General features: G+C 38.0%; 2 protein-coding genes across 2 annotated transcripts; both read right to left on the bottom strand.

Annotated features, from left to right (window-relative positions):
- Positions 1–1,642: 1,642 nt before the first annotated feature.
- On the bottom strand, positions 1,643–12,796 carry LOC130511440 (BEACH domain-containing protein C1-like). Its single transcript, XM_057008428.1, is given in 30 exon segments — positions 1,643–1,663; positions 1,666–1,692; positions 1,795–1,917; positions 2,170–2,888; positions 3,281–3,623; positions 3,693–3,806; positions 3,886–3,982; positions 4,049–4,227; positions 4,302–4,442; positions 4,522–4,638; positions 4,733–4,819; positions 4,910–4,978; positions 5,057–5,113; positions 5,186–5,269; positions 5,377–5,446; positions 5,525–6,069; positions 6,141–6,284; positions 6,360–6,917; positions 6,997–7,191; positions 7,266–7,350; positions 7,438–8,021; positions 8,091–8,417; positions 8,523–8,604; positions 8,719–8,795; positions 8,869–8,982; positions 9,086–9,190; positions 9,268–9,402; positions 9,478–10,113; positions 10,197–10,981; positions 11,092–12,796. Coding segments are annotated over 30 exon segments (8,325 nt in total).
- A 1,719-nt stretch (positions 12,797–14,515) lies between these two features.
- LOC108851402 (cytochrome P450 76C4) lies at positions 14,516–17,187 on the bottom strand. The gene is made up of 3 exons (XM_018624829.2): positions 16,773–17,187; positions 15,577–16,081; positions 14,516–15,296 (listed from the first exon to the last, which is right to left on the bottom strand). Exons 1-3 carry the CDS (start codon positions 17,144–17,146, stop codon positions 14,661–14,663), a joined length of 1,515 nt encoding a protein of 504 aa, XP_018480331.1. The 5' UTR covers positions 17,147–17,187; the 3' UTR covers positions 14,516–14,660.
- Between the last annotated feature and the right edge of the window lie 251 nt (positions 17,188–17,438).

Genomic DNA, 17,438 nt, shown 5'->3' with positions numbered 1-17,438 from the left:
ACACATGGTGCAGGAAAACATCTTGATTAATAATTGTGACATGGCTAATAAAATTGATGACATGTCGTATAGATTAATATGATATGGAAAATTATATTTAATGTTAATTTATATTTTTGGTAAAATTTTTAAAATATGGTAATAACTCATATATTACATTTATTGTCGATTTATATTTTTGGACCTTTTTAAAATATGGTAATAACTCATAAATCATCATTAAAATAAATATATTCCATTGTGGCATTTCAAATTTCAAAATATCATTTAAATTAAAAATATTTCAAAAATATATACAGTTTTTTAGAAAATTATAAAAATTAAATCATAAAATCAAATTAAATCATAAAATCATTAGTTTCTTACATATATCTACAGATTTTATAAATATTATTTAATTTAAATTTTTGACAATTATGCAATTTTACATATTTATTTAATATATTTAATTAAAATAAATAGATCGAAAAATCTACTTAAGATTATAATTTTAAATATATACATGCACATTCTTAAATATAATTCAAGATAAACAAAATTGTTTTTATCTTAATTTTAATGTTCAGTTAAATCAAATTTATATTAAATTATTGATAGAAAATAAAATTTATAATATTAAAAAAAATATAATTTATATTTATGTATTAAAAAATATTTTAAAATTCTTTTACTGGATATGGTGCAGGAAAACACCTAGTATCTATGTAATTGATTGATTCTAACGTAAAAACACCATTAAACACTATTTTAACTTCCTACCAAACCCTTTCCAATGTCGAGGTCTTGGATTCCCGGCGGCAGTACATTGGCATCTTTCCTCATAACTGGGGCCAAAAATTTAAGAGAAAAGAAGCTTGATTCCTTATACTCTTAGAGACCTCTATATATCAATAGTTCCTATATAAAATATAATCATGTGATATGAATAGAAGCAAAAGCAGAATTGATGAGGCTAAGGACTAGGAGCACTAAAAAAATTGTTACTCATTTCTTGTGTTGATATTTTCTTGAGATGAAACCAAAAAAATATTAAAGAATACGGGGAAGAAGCTAATACTACTAAAGACTAAATGGCAAATTGGAGTAACAAGTCAACATCTAGAATTATTAGCATGCTTCAAAAATAATCAAAGCTGTTATAATTATATACCTATTATTCTCTACTATTTCTAGCTATTCTTAGAGTTAGCATATATTGTCTACCACAAACAAAGAGATGATGGGTACCATGCATCCCAACATTACATAAACTAAAGATTGTAAAAGCATGAAGCAATTATCATAAATGGCAAAATATTTACCGTAAAATTTGGGTGATTCTGTAGTTGGTACTGCTTACAGTGATGAGTTTTATTTAACTTGGACGTAAAAATTGTGTCGGTTGTGTGGGAATAGTAACATAATCTATAAAAGTCGTTAGTTTAGTTATATTGATTAGACTTATCAACGTATATGTTTCTATAAAGTACTTATCCATGTACCAATAACTTTTGGCTCACCCTAATAATGTTGTAAGCAAAGGGATGCTCACAGAATGATTTTACTGTGACAATATCATTTACACAACACTCCGAAACAAACATGTGAAAGTTAAGCCAAGCTTTAATGTTGATTTTAGCGAAAGGGTTGATTGAATACATGTTTATTCAGAGCCAAGCTTCACCAATTCTGATCCACCACCTTCGACTTTAACTACACGCAATTTGAAACAGAAGTAGATGTTTATTTACAAAACCATCTTACTAGTGATAAGAATTGTATGCTCAAAATGTAAACATGGTAACAAAAACTTACAGATGGGCTGGTGAAGATGATCAACTGCTTATCTTCAGTGGAAACTAAGAGGTTAGTGTTGTCTATGTTCAGAGCCATAGCTGTTATATTCTGCCCTTTACCAAGCTTCATCACATGGAATACCTACACAAGAAGAAGAGTTTCTTGTTTGTTAGGAAAAGTTATATTCTTCAATAACACCAAGAGCCATCTAAGGCCCTTGAATAATAAAGTAATACTCCGGTTCTGAACATAGCTAAGTGAAACATTAGCATTGAACCCTCAAATTTTTCCGAGTTAATGTATTTGAATATATGCTCCCAATTTTTTTTAAAACATTTTTACTAAAACTCTTACTAAATTGCTTAAGACCCCAAAATCCGGTGCTGGTAATACCTTGAGAGTATATAAATTGAGGAAGCATATAGATGGAGATGGAACGTCCAGTATGTTAATTGCATTGTCTCCACTTGATGAATCTTCTTCACCAGTGTAGGACAACGAGTTCACGCCGACCACAACGTTTTGACCATCCATGGATAGTTCCATGCAGCTTATAGTACAAGAGGAAGGAAGTTTCGCTTTCGAAATAAGAACACCATTGATAGTGAACGTGCTGATAGAACGATCTGATCTACTCCAAACCACTATAACTCCACCAGAAGAGATGCATAGAGCATTGGCTTTGACGCCAACAAGCCGTCTTATTAGTCGGCCTTTCCTTATGGAATGCACTAGAACATCCGGTGATTCAGAGGAAGAAACAACTATTCCATGATCTGAGCTAACACAGCAACATGTTACTTCTCTTAAGTGGCCATGTAACACTTGTATGGGACCTTCAATGCGTCGCTTTTTGGATTTGTTAACCAAGGTGTTGCTTGCGGAGGAAGGTGCCTCAGAGGTTTTGGTCTGTTGGGACTCACTTGTCTGAGAAGTGACTCCCTTGTGAAACCTCCACATCAAAAGAGTTGTATCTCTTGAACCTGTCACAAGGAAGTTGCTGTCTGGAGAGAGAGCCAGACATGTTACAGGAGCACAGTGACCAAAAGCTGTTTCTAGTGTTTTGGCTCCATCAGATGAGACTAGCTTGATGCTATCATCCACATGTCCGCCTAAGTAACATAGAATTTCATTAAAAGAAAATCTTCAAAATAGCACATTTTAAAAGTTTATTCCAAAATAACACTTAATGATAAAAAATAAAAAAATACCACTCATTTGACAAGAAAAATACTAAATGAATATAACTCCTAAAACTTAATCTTACTCCAACCTTAAATAATAAACCGTAAACACTAGTCATTAAATCCTAAACTCAAATAATTTTTAAATTTTTTTAATAAATGTTATATTTAGAAATTTTCCTATTGTGTAAGTTTTGTCATACAAACATATATATTGCAGTTACGAAAAAAAACATATTTATTGCTATTTGAGTGTATTTCTATTTTATTAATCACCAAACCGTCACAACTGAGATCACAGCCCTTAAAAACATGCTTACCAGTGATAATCTCTCCATCGCCTGTAATAGCAGTCACCGAAGAACTTCTGATTCCTGATGACCCATAAGCCTGTGCTTGTGGATATTCAGAATCACCTTTGAACATGCGTATCAACGTCACACCAGTTGAAGCCTCCTTAGCGTGATGAAAGATGAAAGGAGTACTCTGGCCATCGGGTGTGTTTGGTTGCCACTTATGCTGTGCAATATGAGCTGCAGGACCATTCATGTCAACGACCACAACGTTATCAGAAGATGCCTTGATGGCTGCAGCAGGTAAGTTGCAGTGCTCTGGAGCTGTAACTGGATACGGTTTTATCTCCTTTGGGTTCCTAAAGATTGTCTGAACAAGAGTTTTGAATTTTCAGATTCAGCTCTTGTAACTTAGAACCTCATAACATAACCGTGTTACCTGCATGTGAAGGACATCTTTAAGAGGCATTCTTTTGACGTGAGGAACAGTCAAAAGCTGGGACGGTGTTTGTCCTAAGTAAGCTATCTTGTCCTGAGCAACTCGTTGTTGTACCTTCAACAAGTATCCAATAGGCAAGTCAAGGAGACAGAGTAGTACCAATTACAAGAGAAATGAAAGATAATTAGCTTACAGGATCCTTGATCTTGTCTATATCAACAGTCCCTTCGTATGAAGTGTAGAAGAATACATTATTTGACATAATAGCTTCCTTACCACGTTGCTTATACCTATATGAATAAGTTGATATGTATAAAAAGCAATCAAAATTTCCTAGCACCAAGTAGGAAACTTACCCAAAAATGAGATCAATCCATTCATGCAAATGTGCAGAGACATGGTCGCTCTCAAGAGCCATTCGTTGCTTGTGTACAAAGTCAACAGGGGTTTTAGCCCAAGGAGGAAGGTTTACAGTACCAAGCTTTGTATGATTCTCGTTGGTCAACACCTCGGGAAGGTAAAACAACTCTGGAACCTACAAAGCACAGTGAGGTGTCATGAACATATGGGTATGCCTACACTCTTCACTTGCAAAGAAGAGGAACTTACCAGCTCCTTCACATTCTCCATATCTTGGAGGACTCCTTTCCATGTGGCTGCTATGTCTGAAAACATTCGGTCGAACTTTCCACCGTGCAGTTGAACTGAAAGTGTTGTAAAAGGTTCCACTCTAGCTAGATAATGCAACACCTACCACATGAGATAACCAAATGATTAAACATAGTGCTTGGACCATCATAAACACTGTGTCATAGAGAAGATAACCTACTGCTCCAGCAATTGAGTAATGTGAACTATAGTGGAACTTGGGGATTACTGGATCTTCAAAGTTTGTATACTGTTCTTGAAACTTCTTGAGCCGCTCTGGGTTTAATGCACCAATAGGCTGAACATATACAAACTCACATTACAACAAGTTTTCAAGCTTAAAATGGACCCATTATATGCAGGTATAGAGCCAAAACTACAAGTAGCACCACCTTAGAAAGATCTCTAAAGCTAGATGGATTTGTTAGGTCCAAGACTTCTGATGTATAGTCAGACAGAATCCATGGGAAAACAGGATACTGCAAAAAATTAACCAAAAATAAAATGACATCAAATTTTTTTACATAAAAGTCAAAGCATTCTCACAACAACAACTCAACCAGATTTACCTGAGTGATGTCATTATAACTACGTCCAGACAACGTGTTGAGCTGCATTAAGTACTCAAAGTTGCTGATCTGCAAAAAGGATACAGCTTATAACAACATAAAGGCTTACTCCAGATGTTATTAGAAGGAGAAAATGAAATAGCATACCTCCCATCTAGACCATCGTTCCATTAACTGAGTTCTTCTCAAAAGTTGTTCTGGACTCTATAGAGGAAACATTTTATGTAAGTTTTGCAGCACTTAGAGAACACTTAAGATGGACAAAAGCACACAAACCTGAGTTGTCAAGTATATATTGTTTAAATGAGGAGGCCTTGCTTGAACAATAGTCCTATATGCATTACTTCTTCCCTCAATGTTCTATGGTGTTCATCAGAGTTCAGAAAAGTACTTGTGGTGGTTAGAGGAGGTAAGAAATTAACAACAAAGAGATGAATATAATGTAACAGAAAGGGTTCTTGAGATACCCCAAAATCAAAGAAGAAGTTTGAACGGTCGACCATGAATATTTCCAAAGCACTCTTTCTAAGTTGATATCTATATTTTTTAAAGAAGTAGAGTGTGTTAAAATAGTGAGCTAGATATAGACAAACAGTGAGATGATGAAACTTTTACCTTCGGCTATAAATCTGATGAAGAGAAGACATCAACCAACTACGATCTCTTTCTTGGTCTCCTGATTCTGAACCATCCACATGTTGGCCTTCACTCATGTCAACAAGAAAATTTATTCTCCTTGTTGTTATCTGAAAGGTTCCTTTCACAACCCTTAGTGGTCGGACCATAGAAGATGAAACTTCAAGAACAATCCTTTCATCAAGTTCCTTGAGAACCAAGTCTCTAGAATTTTGAACCACGTCTTGGTCACTCAATGGTCGAGGATCACTGATACCACTTGACAGTTCTATTGCATCCTCAAGTGAGCCAGACATCCTCTCTTCATTTTTCCCTTTGTGTTCAAGATCATCAGCATCCTTATATTCATCATCTTCATACATTATCTCCTTTGATATTTCTTGAGCAGCAAGAAAACTTGCATTATGGTCTGTCTGATCATCATAGTTTACTGCTTCCTCAACATGATCAGTACCAGTGTAGTTCCTCCTTAAACACTGTCTCATTCTTAAAGAACTTTCCATAGAATCAAGTTTCCAGAAAACCTGCAGATGTGAATGTGTTATTACATAACTCAGAAACTCCTTGACATGTTTCATATTTAGACCAGGCTTACGTGTTTGGAACTGCATAAAAGGTCTCCAAAGGGTCCAAAGAAGCATCTCATCTCTACCAAGTAGCGTACTAGTTTGCGCCAACCACGTACTCCCATGCATAAGCGGTTCCTCACTATGTTATCATCTCGTTTACGCCTATCGATCTGGTGAGTAGTTGAATGTGGGATTAGAGTGTACAGAGAGAAGACAACAAAGGGTGACAAGGGAAGAGATCTAACCTCAGATCTCTGCATGTTACGTGCCAAGGCAAAGCTTGCAACAAGCACAGCAATAAACTTGTAGGACAAGGCATTAAAGTCTTTGCCATAAACTGATTTTGTATCCACTGGTTGGAGACACTCCATCCATGCTACTCCCATAGCTTCAGAGACGTTCCACCTCTGTAAACGCTCCATGTCACTGATGGTCCTCCTCTGACCAGATGTGGCCATTGCAACAGCACTTAAACCTCTCCCGGTACCAATCTTGGCACTACGTTCAAGATCTCGTGCTGCAGCCAGGGCAGCTGCTTTTGCAGCAGCCTTAGCTCTTGGTGTACCTGGTGTGTCATCTTTGGGAGCCTGCAAGGGCTTCTGGAAGCTTGAGAAGCTCTGAAGTTTGGCACTCTTACGCTCAAGCAGTGAAGTGTCTCGCCTAAGAGATGGAGGTGCTGGTGGTGCTGGAGGTGGAGGCGCTTCCGAACCAGCTGCACCTGCGGCTATCATGGCTAGTGCCATTGCAGAAGGAGGCGATGCAAAAGCAGCTGCCCACTCAGGAGATATCATAGAAAGAGCCGCCTAGGATACAAAGAAACAACAACACAGTTCAATAACACACAACAAAACCTCTTAGGGAATGTGAAAAGACTTGTGGAACCTCAATGGGAAGTGCATCAGCAGCCAAGGCACGATCATCAACAGCAAGAGGATTCAAACCATCAGCAGTGGAAAGTTCATGAATGCCAGCTAAAAGAGGTCGCCACTTTCTTAGAATTGCAACAAATGGTGGTAGTATAGCCTCTAGATACTGCTTTCTTAGTGGCCTTTTGTCTCTGCTCACAGCATGCCATACCTGCAACACACTTGGTATCAAAGTGAGCATCAAATCAATCCACACAAAAGAATTTGAAAATATGGAGAACTAACCTCAGAATATAGAACACATGTAGTAACCAATACTCTCTGCCTCTTTGAATTAGATATTGGCATGTTTAAAAAAGGAGATAGCACACTGAAGATCAAAAGACAAGACACTTTAACTTCTTTACATAAACTTGAGTGAGCAACAAGTATTAATGATATTTTCTTGATTTTTTACCTCCACAACAATGCTGATGGTGACATCTGAGAACTGATATCTAACGGTCCACTAGAAGAACCATCTTCAGAACTTAAATTTTTCATCAACAAACTATCTTCACCATGGTCTTCTTCCCTCAAAGACAAGAGAACCATTCTAAGCATGCATAAGAAAGGCTGATCACTATCCAGCAACTGGTAAAGAGCTTCCATCCCTCCCATACCAGTACCAGACCCTCCACCAATTCCTAGGCCACCTCCAAGTCTAGACTCATCAAGCAGCAAAGCTTGAAGCATGGATACTGATTTTTTAACCAAAGGAAGTTCAATCCAGTTTCCATGAGCATCTTTTTGTAAAGAACCTTTCCAAGAATCCCAACCACTTCCACCACCACCAAAACAAGTTGTTTTAGGAGGTAGTCCAACACCATACCACAGTCTACTCCTGTACTTCCAACCCTCAGCCAAGTCCATTGTACAGCTACCATATGAAACAAAGGCACATGACACAGATTCATAAGGCTCAGCTGCTGCTGCAGCAGCAAGACGCTCCATTAATGCTGTAGATATCTGGCCACTTGAATCAGCCATTGAAGCAAGTATCTGAAGAAAAAGTAAAGTAAGAAAATGAGCGTCCTTAACAGATAATGGTTGCAAAATATATCCACTTACATCTAAATGGACCCCTCCTGAATCACTGGACACTGAAGCACGGCTGCTAGAAACCTCTGATGATTCTCCTACTGTGGTCAATGTGTACGGACGGTTGTTAATGGGATAAACAAGAGACAGAGGAGATGGAGAAACATCGACTGCTTTTGCAGCACAGTTCTGCTTGCTCTGTAGTCTCAAATGATCTTCCACAAGCATCAAAATCACAATTGTGTTTTCCACAAGAAACACTGAAAGCTGAGCAGCGTTTTCTACTCCAGCCTTTGCTTCTTTTGGTGCTAGACTCTCTGCTGCGACTTCAGCTGATGCAGCAGCGATAACTTGAGTCTGTTGAGGGGGAAATAACAATGTATAGGTCAAGCTATAGCAGTCACATAGTGTAACAAAACAGGTGAAAACACACACAGAGCTTCAAATGAAAACAAGAGTTACCTGAGCTTGTAGTTCTTTGGCAGCAAAGTCTAGCAACCCACCAAGAAGCCTTCTTTTGAAAATTGGCAGTGATTCCTCACGCCTGAAAAATTTAAGAGAACAAAAAGTGTAAAATACAATTGAACATAACACATGTATCTCTCAAAATACATATGAAGAAGCAACAAAAAAAGTAAAAGATGGTGCATGAAACTACCTAATGCGTTTCTCTCCAGTGCTAGACCCACCAACAATAGAGAGCCACTCTGCACAATGAGTTGTAGCCTCAATATCCTGTAAAAAGAGCAAAACAAGTTAAATGTGCAAATGATATAAACTGGTAGAGAGATGAAGCAAAGAAATATACCTTCCAACCATACTTCTGGCGCATTGAATGTTCCAACATTATAATCAAGAAGTTATGAATCAGATCTTCCAGCTCAGCAGAACCAGGTGAAGCAGACTGTTTCCCTGCATCTCTCTGTATGTGAACACAAAATAGTCAGCATATAAAGAGAGCTTGCTGGTTAATGACAAGATAATCATGGAGGGAAACTTTCAAAGTGTCAAGGTTGGAATATTACCTCATAGTTTGAGATCAAAGTCTCCAAGATCCACTCAGGCCACTCTTCCATTTTTGTTAGACTGCTTCTGTTTTCAGGATGGCTACGGGCCAAAAATAGAAGATCCTAACATAGCAAGAGTGAGTTCAGAAAGATACAAAACTAGCTGCACAAAAGTGTCTCTATAGCTATGACATTTATACCTGAAGCGCTCGTTTTTGTAGAGCCTTAGATGCAAACGGTAGAGAACGCAAGAGGATTAACAGAAGCTGAAGGTGTTCAAAGCGATGACCTGAATCATAAAAGTTCAGGCCATCCTCTGTTGATGAAGCATTAATCTTCAAGCAAATGATCATTACAGGTTAGCACAGATGAAGACAGACAAAACAAAATGAAAGAAGAACAGAACATACCGAGGTCCCAAGCAAAGTTGTATAGACATTCTCAGTCATCAACCTGTTTGGAGCAGCTTGAAATGCTTTAAGCAATGCAAATAGAAGCAATGATACTTTATCATCAAACATTGTTCCACCACTTTCATGAAGCCCATGACTCATGAGGTTACTCATGACATCAGACTTGGAACCAGGAGAAAACTTTAAGTGCCCTTTTGAAATCAAGGCACCAATCAATCTAATGATCCCAACCACAACGCGGTCACTATCGTCCCCATTGTTTCTTGCATTGTACCTTGTCTTGTTACTGAGTGGAGTTTCAGAAATAGAGGATGTTCTGTCATCATTCATGGAGTTGGAGATGGTAACTGAGTCACTGTCATGAGCATGAGTGTCTTGTGGAACTGAATCCAACTGCTTTAACAAACCAGACTCATTGTTATGGCTCTGTTCACTATGATCAGTTGGCATTCTTGTTCCATCCGTAGAAACAGATTCTACAACGTTGTCATCACCTGCTTTAGCTTCTCTCTGCAGAAGAACAAGAAGTGTTTCTATCCCATTTGATGTGATGAATACCTCTGCAAAAGTCTGAGCCTTTGCAGCATTTGGCTGTACAACCAACCTAAACATGAGATGTAATACTCTTGCAACCTAAAATAGAGGTATCAATCAAACTATGTCAGAGAAAAGATCTGAGAAATGACATATGTTTGACAGTTAATGTAACATGTTACCTGATTTGGCTGTGGACTATCAACTATGAAGCCAAGTAATCTATGACCATCAGCAGAAGCAAAAGAGGAAGACGCTGCTCCCATTAGAAGTTCAATGATCACCAAAAGCTCATCGACCAATGCATTAACTTCCCACATTGGACGCACATCCCCATCTAGAGAAAAGGTGTTCACAGAGTCTTTCTCTTGAACCGTCCAGTAACATCTCCTACATCCATCAAGAAGTATCTGAATAGCATCAGCATCCCTCATAGCTGTTGCTTCAGTGAAGACCATATCTTGAAGAGATGACAACAGATTCTTCTGAAGTCTATAATGGCACACACTCCATATCTTCAGATCCAATAGTAGTGTCCGGAAGAGCTGCACTTTGAGAGCATGGTTGATCTTTTGAGACTGACAAACCAACACAATGGAAGCAACTAGCTCCTCATCTTCTACTCTATCATGGTTGAGATCAAGTGATGAGAGTGAGTGAAGAAGGTAACCAAGGATGGTGGCTAGAATCTCAGGGCCTCTAGTACGAGACAACTCTTCATTGTTCCCAGGATGTTGAATAGCAACTGAGATGATTCTAAAGATAGGTGCAGCAAGAGAGTATGTAGTCAAAGACAATGGGAGGTTACTAGAAGATGGCTCAAGAGTATCTTTACACACATTGCTAACTGTTAGAGGAAGCAAAGACATTGGTCCTCCATAAGCTAGGGCCCAGAAGGACTCCACTGACTTCAATCTCGTTGCTACATGGACTTGTCCAATTACCTCAGCTGGTCGTCTTAGAGTGCCTTAACCAAAAAAGAAACAAATAACATATATTTTCAATATTATAAATATTTTAGTATAGACTAAAAATGGTCATGCTTAGAAATAGAATCAAGAGGATAATCATAAGTACCTGCAGCTCCAGACAGAGAAGCATCTGGACAGAACCGTCCACTAAGTAGACATGGGTGGTAAAGTAAGTGAATGTACACTCCAAGCTCTGAATCCAAAAGACTGCTTTCCTCTGCCCAATTTCGGACATGCTCATTTGTAGCTAACCATGGAAGACCTGCCCCATTGCCAAAACAAGGCAAAACATCACCACCTCTTGATGCTAATCTTGTCATTCTTTCAGGACCAATGGGTTCTTTAAATATGTACACTGGTCCCATCTCAGCAAACAAAGCACACTGACGCCGACGACGGTCAGCAGATGATGCAGGAGGAGGAGGAGGGTTTGATCCAATGCAACAAGAAGAAAGTGGTTTGGATATACGAGGAAACTCAAAAGGAAGAGTCTCATACAAGGAACCGTCTATGTACAGACGCAGCTCACTCTCTGAACTCCCTAAGAGTCCTTGGTTACATGTATGTTCAAGACCAATGAAGTACCAACACTGAGGCTTAAACGCATGAGTGAAATGAAGTGAAGCTCTGTTTCCTCTCCCACGACCACTCTCAACTACTAAGAACTGTGCATAGAAGTACACTTCGATTCCTTGGTTATTATCAGGAGTCAAGAAGCTGAACAGACGTGGCATATGAGCAGTGCCTTCCCCACCATGCACATTAGCAGCTGCCGATGTCTTTCCTGATTTGGCAGCTGAAGCGGCAGCAATGGCGGCGGCTGCGGTTGAAGCGTTTAGTGTGTCAGCAAATGATTCAATGTATATCCAAGTTGCAAATGCATAGCCGTTAGTAAAAGGCCAACGAGTTTCTCCCGGACCAAGTAGCCCTGAGCTTTCACCAACGAACTCAAAGCTACATGAAGGTCCTCTTGATTCATTACCGTTCATTGCCTTCTCTAATGCATCCATCAAAGGGCTTGACCACACTGTTTGAAGAGATGTCTTAGTAACATGAAGCCATCTATGTAAGTCTTCTACACTAAGTGAGTGTCCAGCTAAGTGTTGTATGCATTGCAACAAAGCTGATGCATTCCATTTCATATTGCCATCCTTGGCAAGTATCTCCTCTACCGATCTCAAGAGAACACTTAACAGCCTCGCCGTGGAGCACATAGCTCTGTTCCTCGTGCAAGAACGTAAGATAGCAAGCAAGCCTCTCACCATGAGTGTCCTAGGGGACATGAAGACAACACTATCACCAGAACAAGGAAGGCTAGGGATAAGCTCGCCTGATACAATGGCAGCACGAGAGTTCAGCATCACGCTAGGTGGGTTGCTATCTTCATCCTCTTCAAAGCTCTCAACTCCACCCATGGTAGCTAAAAGAGAATCAATAACAAGGAAAGCAATAGTCTCTGCGTCCTCTCCAGCCCCAAAGCTTTCAGCACCGGTGACAATGTTCTTTAGTTTGTCTAAGCTTTCAGGCTTGCCCATGATGGCAGAATCAACTAGATGGAGCAACTCTGGAGAAACGTTTTGCGTTGTATCCTTTGGTTTGTGTGTATGTGGGGACTGAACCAGAGGATCTAGACTCGTTGATGAAAGAGACGTCTCCTCTCTTAGAGAAACTTGTTCAAAATTGTCATCTAAGCTAATCCCTTCATCATCAGCATTTTCATCAGGAATGAAACTAGGGTTCCCTATATCAAAACTGTTCTCTGCGACAGGCTTATCAGCAACGTTGAGTGTTTTTTCTTCGTCTTCTTCCATTTTAAAGAGCTAATAGAGAACCTACGGAAACAGATATCTCACTCACCACCTGTTTAACACCAAAAAGATTAACAAGTAATGTTAAATGAGCACTGACGTGGGGAACAAGGAAACCAAAATGAAGCTAAAATGTAAATAAAAATATTAGGGCACACATGACAGAACAAAACTCCATCCAGTTAATGGTTTCACTTCCGACAACAAGAAAGCTATAGAACATTCAGACATGAGATCTGTCGTAGCAAGGTAATAATGGTCGGAAAAATGTATTTTTTTGGGTCGAAGTCGGAAAAAAATGTCTAAACAAACAAAAATGAATGGGAAGCAACTTATGTTATCCGGCTCACCTATTCATCTTGCTTGTAGAATCGGATATAATCGGAGATTGGAAAGAACTACGACGTGAGAGGAGGAGCTACGGTCGGAGAAAGGTGAGCGCGAGAAAGAGGGAGTGATGTTTGATTTGGCAATTTCGCACCCATTTAGAAAGTTACGATGTTAAAATTTTCTTTCTTCCTCCTGTCTCTGCTCTTGACCAGTCAAATGAGTGGTTAAATTGGAGTTTGTAAAGACACAGTCTCATTCAGATTTTATATTAGGAGTCCGATTCCTTAAATAAATAACTCCATCTAAAATTCACTTTATAACTCATTTGAGTTCGGCTAATAATATTTTTAGAATATATTTATTGGATTGATCAACATAAATATGAAATTGAGTACTTGAGACATTTATTTTGGTTTTGAATACTTTTTTGGATACCGTGGCGGGTATTTCGGTTATTTTATTGGTTCGGTTTGTGTTCGGTTTGATTTGGATAATTTATTTATAGAAATTTTGCAATTGAAGAAACCTATAATAATTAGTTTGGTTTGGATCGATCTTGGTTTAATTTGTTTTTGGATTCGGTTAAGTTCAATCGGATTTCCTTGAGTTTAGTCTTTTTAAGAAAAATCATGTTTAAAAAAATAAACGCATGGTGAGAAAATCATGTGACTATGAAAAATAATTTATGTAAACTAAATCCAGTATAAAACTGAAAAAAACTTCTAAACACACAGAAATTATAAAAATACAATCAAATCAAAATTAACTAAATTAAATAGGAATTAAAAAACATCGGTAATACTTCTTTTTAAAAAATAAACTATGTAAATTAAATCTAATATAAAAATGAAAAAAGCTTTAAAAATTACAAAAACAATTATAAGAAAATAAATAGACAATCAAACAAAAATTAACTAAAGTAAATAGAAAATTCAAAAAACAAACATTATTAATAAATTTAATAGTGACTTTACTCTTAAATTTAGTATATTTTATATTGTTAATATGTTTAATTCAAATACAAAAAAAAAATATTGGTTTCTTGGTTCGGTTTAATTTGGTTCGATTCGGATAGGTTTCGGTTCGGTTGGTTCGGACTGAAAAAATCTTAAACCAAACTATTTGATAAAAGATTTTGGTTTGGTTTGACTTGGTTTGGTTCGACTCGGTTTGGTTCGTTTTTTTTTCTGCCCACCATTAGCTGATCTTTTAGATTTTTTGGGTCTTCCGATTGTTTTGGGTATTAATTGGATCGGCCTTGGATAATACAATTAATTCTAATACCACCATACATGATCTTAATTTTGCAGAATGGATCGGATACTTATCATATTTTCAGTTCGGATTCTTTTCGAATTCCAAGTTCAGTTAAAAATATTCACGCCTAGAAAGTATCCTTCAAATCGAAATATCTCATTACTTATTTTACAAAACAAAGCAAGAAGAAGAGGATGGATAGTTTCCTCTGACTATTGTATTCAAACAAGTTGAAGTTCTAGTAAAAATAAGTGGTGTGTTCCAGAATAAAAACCAAGACTTACGATACAAGAGTGGTAGTTTTATTCAATTTCTTGACGGGGACTGCATAAAGTGGGTTGGTCTTATGCAAGCTAACACCGAAGCTCTCGTCCATGTTCAAATCCTCAGGAAGGACACCGTTTTGAAGCTTCCATTCAAAAGAATGAAGAAGAGAAGCAAGAACGAGAGATACTGTCTTCATAGCCAAAGACATTCCAGGGCATATTCTTCGTCCAGCTCCAAACGGTATCAGCTCAAAATCTCTACCTTTCACATCAATTTCTCGTCCCACCAGAAACCTCTCTGGCTCAAACTGCTCTGAGTTTTCCCAAACGCTCGAGTCTCGTCCAATATACCAAGCATTTACCAAAACCTGAGCATTCTTAGGCACGAGAAACCCTAAAACCTCTACATTTGACTCGGCTTTGTGTGGTCCCAGAAGTGGACCCGGTGGGTGCAAACGGAGAGTCTCTTTCACTAATGCTTGTAAATACGGAAGATCCGAGATGTGTGACTCCTGAACTACACCATTTGGACCTACCACGTCGTCCATCTCGGCTTGAGCTTTAGCCATTGTCTTAGGGTTGCGAAGTAGCTCAGCCATTGCCCATTCCACCGTGGTGGAGTTCGTATCAGTCCCTGCAATAAACAAGTCCTGAGACACACAAACATATACAAGTACTAGTTAGGTTTACATGCAGATATTTCTATTGTTTTTTTTTATTCAAAAGCCTATTTTATCATCCAAACTTGATGTAGTTTGGGTAAGTAAACCAAATTAAACAACCAATAAAACATAATTTCCTATGGAAATATCTAGCACTACTGGCTAAAGAATCCGCTATTGTCTTTTGAAAAATAAAAGTAACCGTGAAAGCAAAAATCAGTCACAAAGATGTATAAGATCATAGGAATTGTATATAAATAGCACTTACGTAGAGAAAGTGTTTGATGTCGTTCACGTTGAGTTCGGATCCATTTTCTTTGACTAAATCCATAAGCGAATCCAAGAGATCAGTTTCACTCCGAGATGATTTCTCATTGTTCCGAGCATCGATGAACCCTTGAAAAACCTGAAACAACACATCTGAGCATACTTTCATCTCTTTCCGGATACCTTGCACGTCAAGAAACCCTATAAGTGGAAAATAGTTGGCTAGGTTTGGTTTCCCAATGGTTTCCATTATGCGAACCACCGATTCTTGGAGCTCCATGGAGGTTCTCGGGTCATAACTACCCAAATCAGTCGAAAAGAAAGTGTTTGAGATTATATTGAGCGATGTGACGAATGAGGCACGAGCAATGTCGACGGACTCTCCTCTTTCGCATATTTCGCTAATAAAGGTTACAAGTTCATTCACTTTCTTCATGCGCACGGACTTGGTGGCTTCGAGGCACTGCGGGGAGAACATGTGAGTGGCCGATATCTTCCTCCATAACCTAAGTGGAACATAATAGAGCTCATCCATCGTCAATTAGTATATAAACCATGCCAAGGCATTTTATCCAAATGGAAAAACTGAACCGGAAACACGAACGGAAACTGAGCCAAAACTTATAAAAATCCAATGTTTCTATTTCTCTAATAAATCAGGAAACCAAAAACCAAAATAAAATTTATAAACTAAAAATTACTCAAAAACCTTAACTACCCAAATATTTGTATTCAAAATATATAAAATTATCTAAATTATTTGATATTTAAATCTGAGAACTTTGAATTATATGATTTTTTATCTAATACCACAGTGATCTGATATTTTTAATTTGAATTATCCTAAATTACCTAGAAACTAAAATCAAAATATGTTTTTTTGGATTTTAGTCGTTTTAATATTTTAACTGAAACCTGACCAAATTTTATAAAGTCTAGAATGGTTTCTGTATTTTAAATCCGAAATAGACAAAATTGAAAAGTTCTAAACGGAACCGAAACTCAAGAGTCAAGAGGCAGCCAAAAATATACAGGTGTGGGATACACAACCTTAAACGACCAAACCAAACTATTGTTACAACTTACAAGTGTATTCTATGACGATTTTATTTTTACAACTTGAAAATGGATTATTATAGTCAAATTATTTAACCATGTGAAATTCCTACAAAAACAGACGGGTTGTCTATAGTTTACCTCCAACGAGGGGACGTCGAAGATAGCCAGGCCATGGAGACATTCTGGTGGTCGATGGAACGAACCGGGTCGAGGATGATTCGTCCAGACAGGACTTGATCATGTGTTTTAAGCACCTCTCGTGCGGCCTCTGGTGAGGAAATGATCACTGTGGTTAAACTTCCAAGCCTAAGATTCATGACTGGTCCATAAATTTTGGATAGGTCGGCAAGTGAACGATGAGGAGCTTTCCCGATTTGGAGAATGTTTCCAATGATTGGCCATCCCGGAGGTCCTGGAGGAAGTGCGGTGGATCTCCGTTGGGATGTGACGGCGGCAGCGAGGAGAAGGAATGATAATAGGAAGCAAAAGATCAGGAATATAGCCACCTCCATTAGATATTTCTAAGTCTGTTACGTCTCTTCTTGCCCACTTTCTTTTACTTATCTATGGAGGTGATATAAAGCTAGTTGTCTAATCGTTTTGAACATTTTTCCACTATTTTCCTTCTAAATAGTCACGTTTGTCGACAAATAAAGAAAAAGAAAATAATTTTCTCTTTCAACTCAGGAAAAGTATCATATATGCCAAGAAACAATATGTAAGTATATAAAGTTTCCTGGTAAAAGAAAATGTAATTGTTATGTTCAGTAGAGGCCCTGAGGGGAAGCGGAAGAAGCTCGGGCT

This window comes from Raphanus sativus, chromosome 4, assembly GCF_000801105.2.
Source record: "Raphanus sativus cultivar WK10039 chromosome 4, ASM80110v3, whole genome shotgun sequence".
NCBI lineage: Eukaryota > Viridiplantae > Streptophyta > Magnoliopsida > Brassicales > Brassicaceae > Raphanus > Raphanus sativus.
This window is presented reverse-complemented; position numbering and strand designations above follow the sequence as displayed.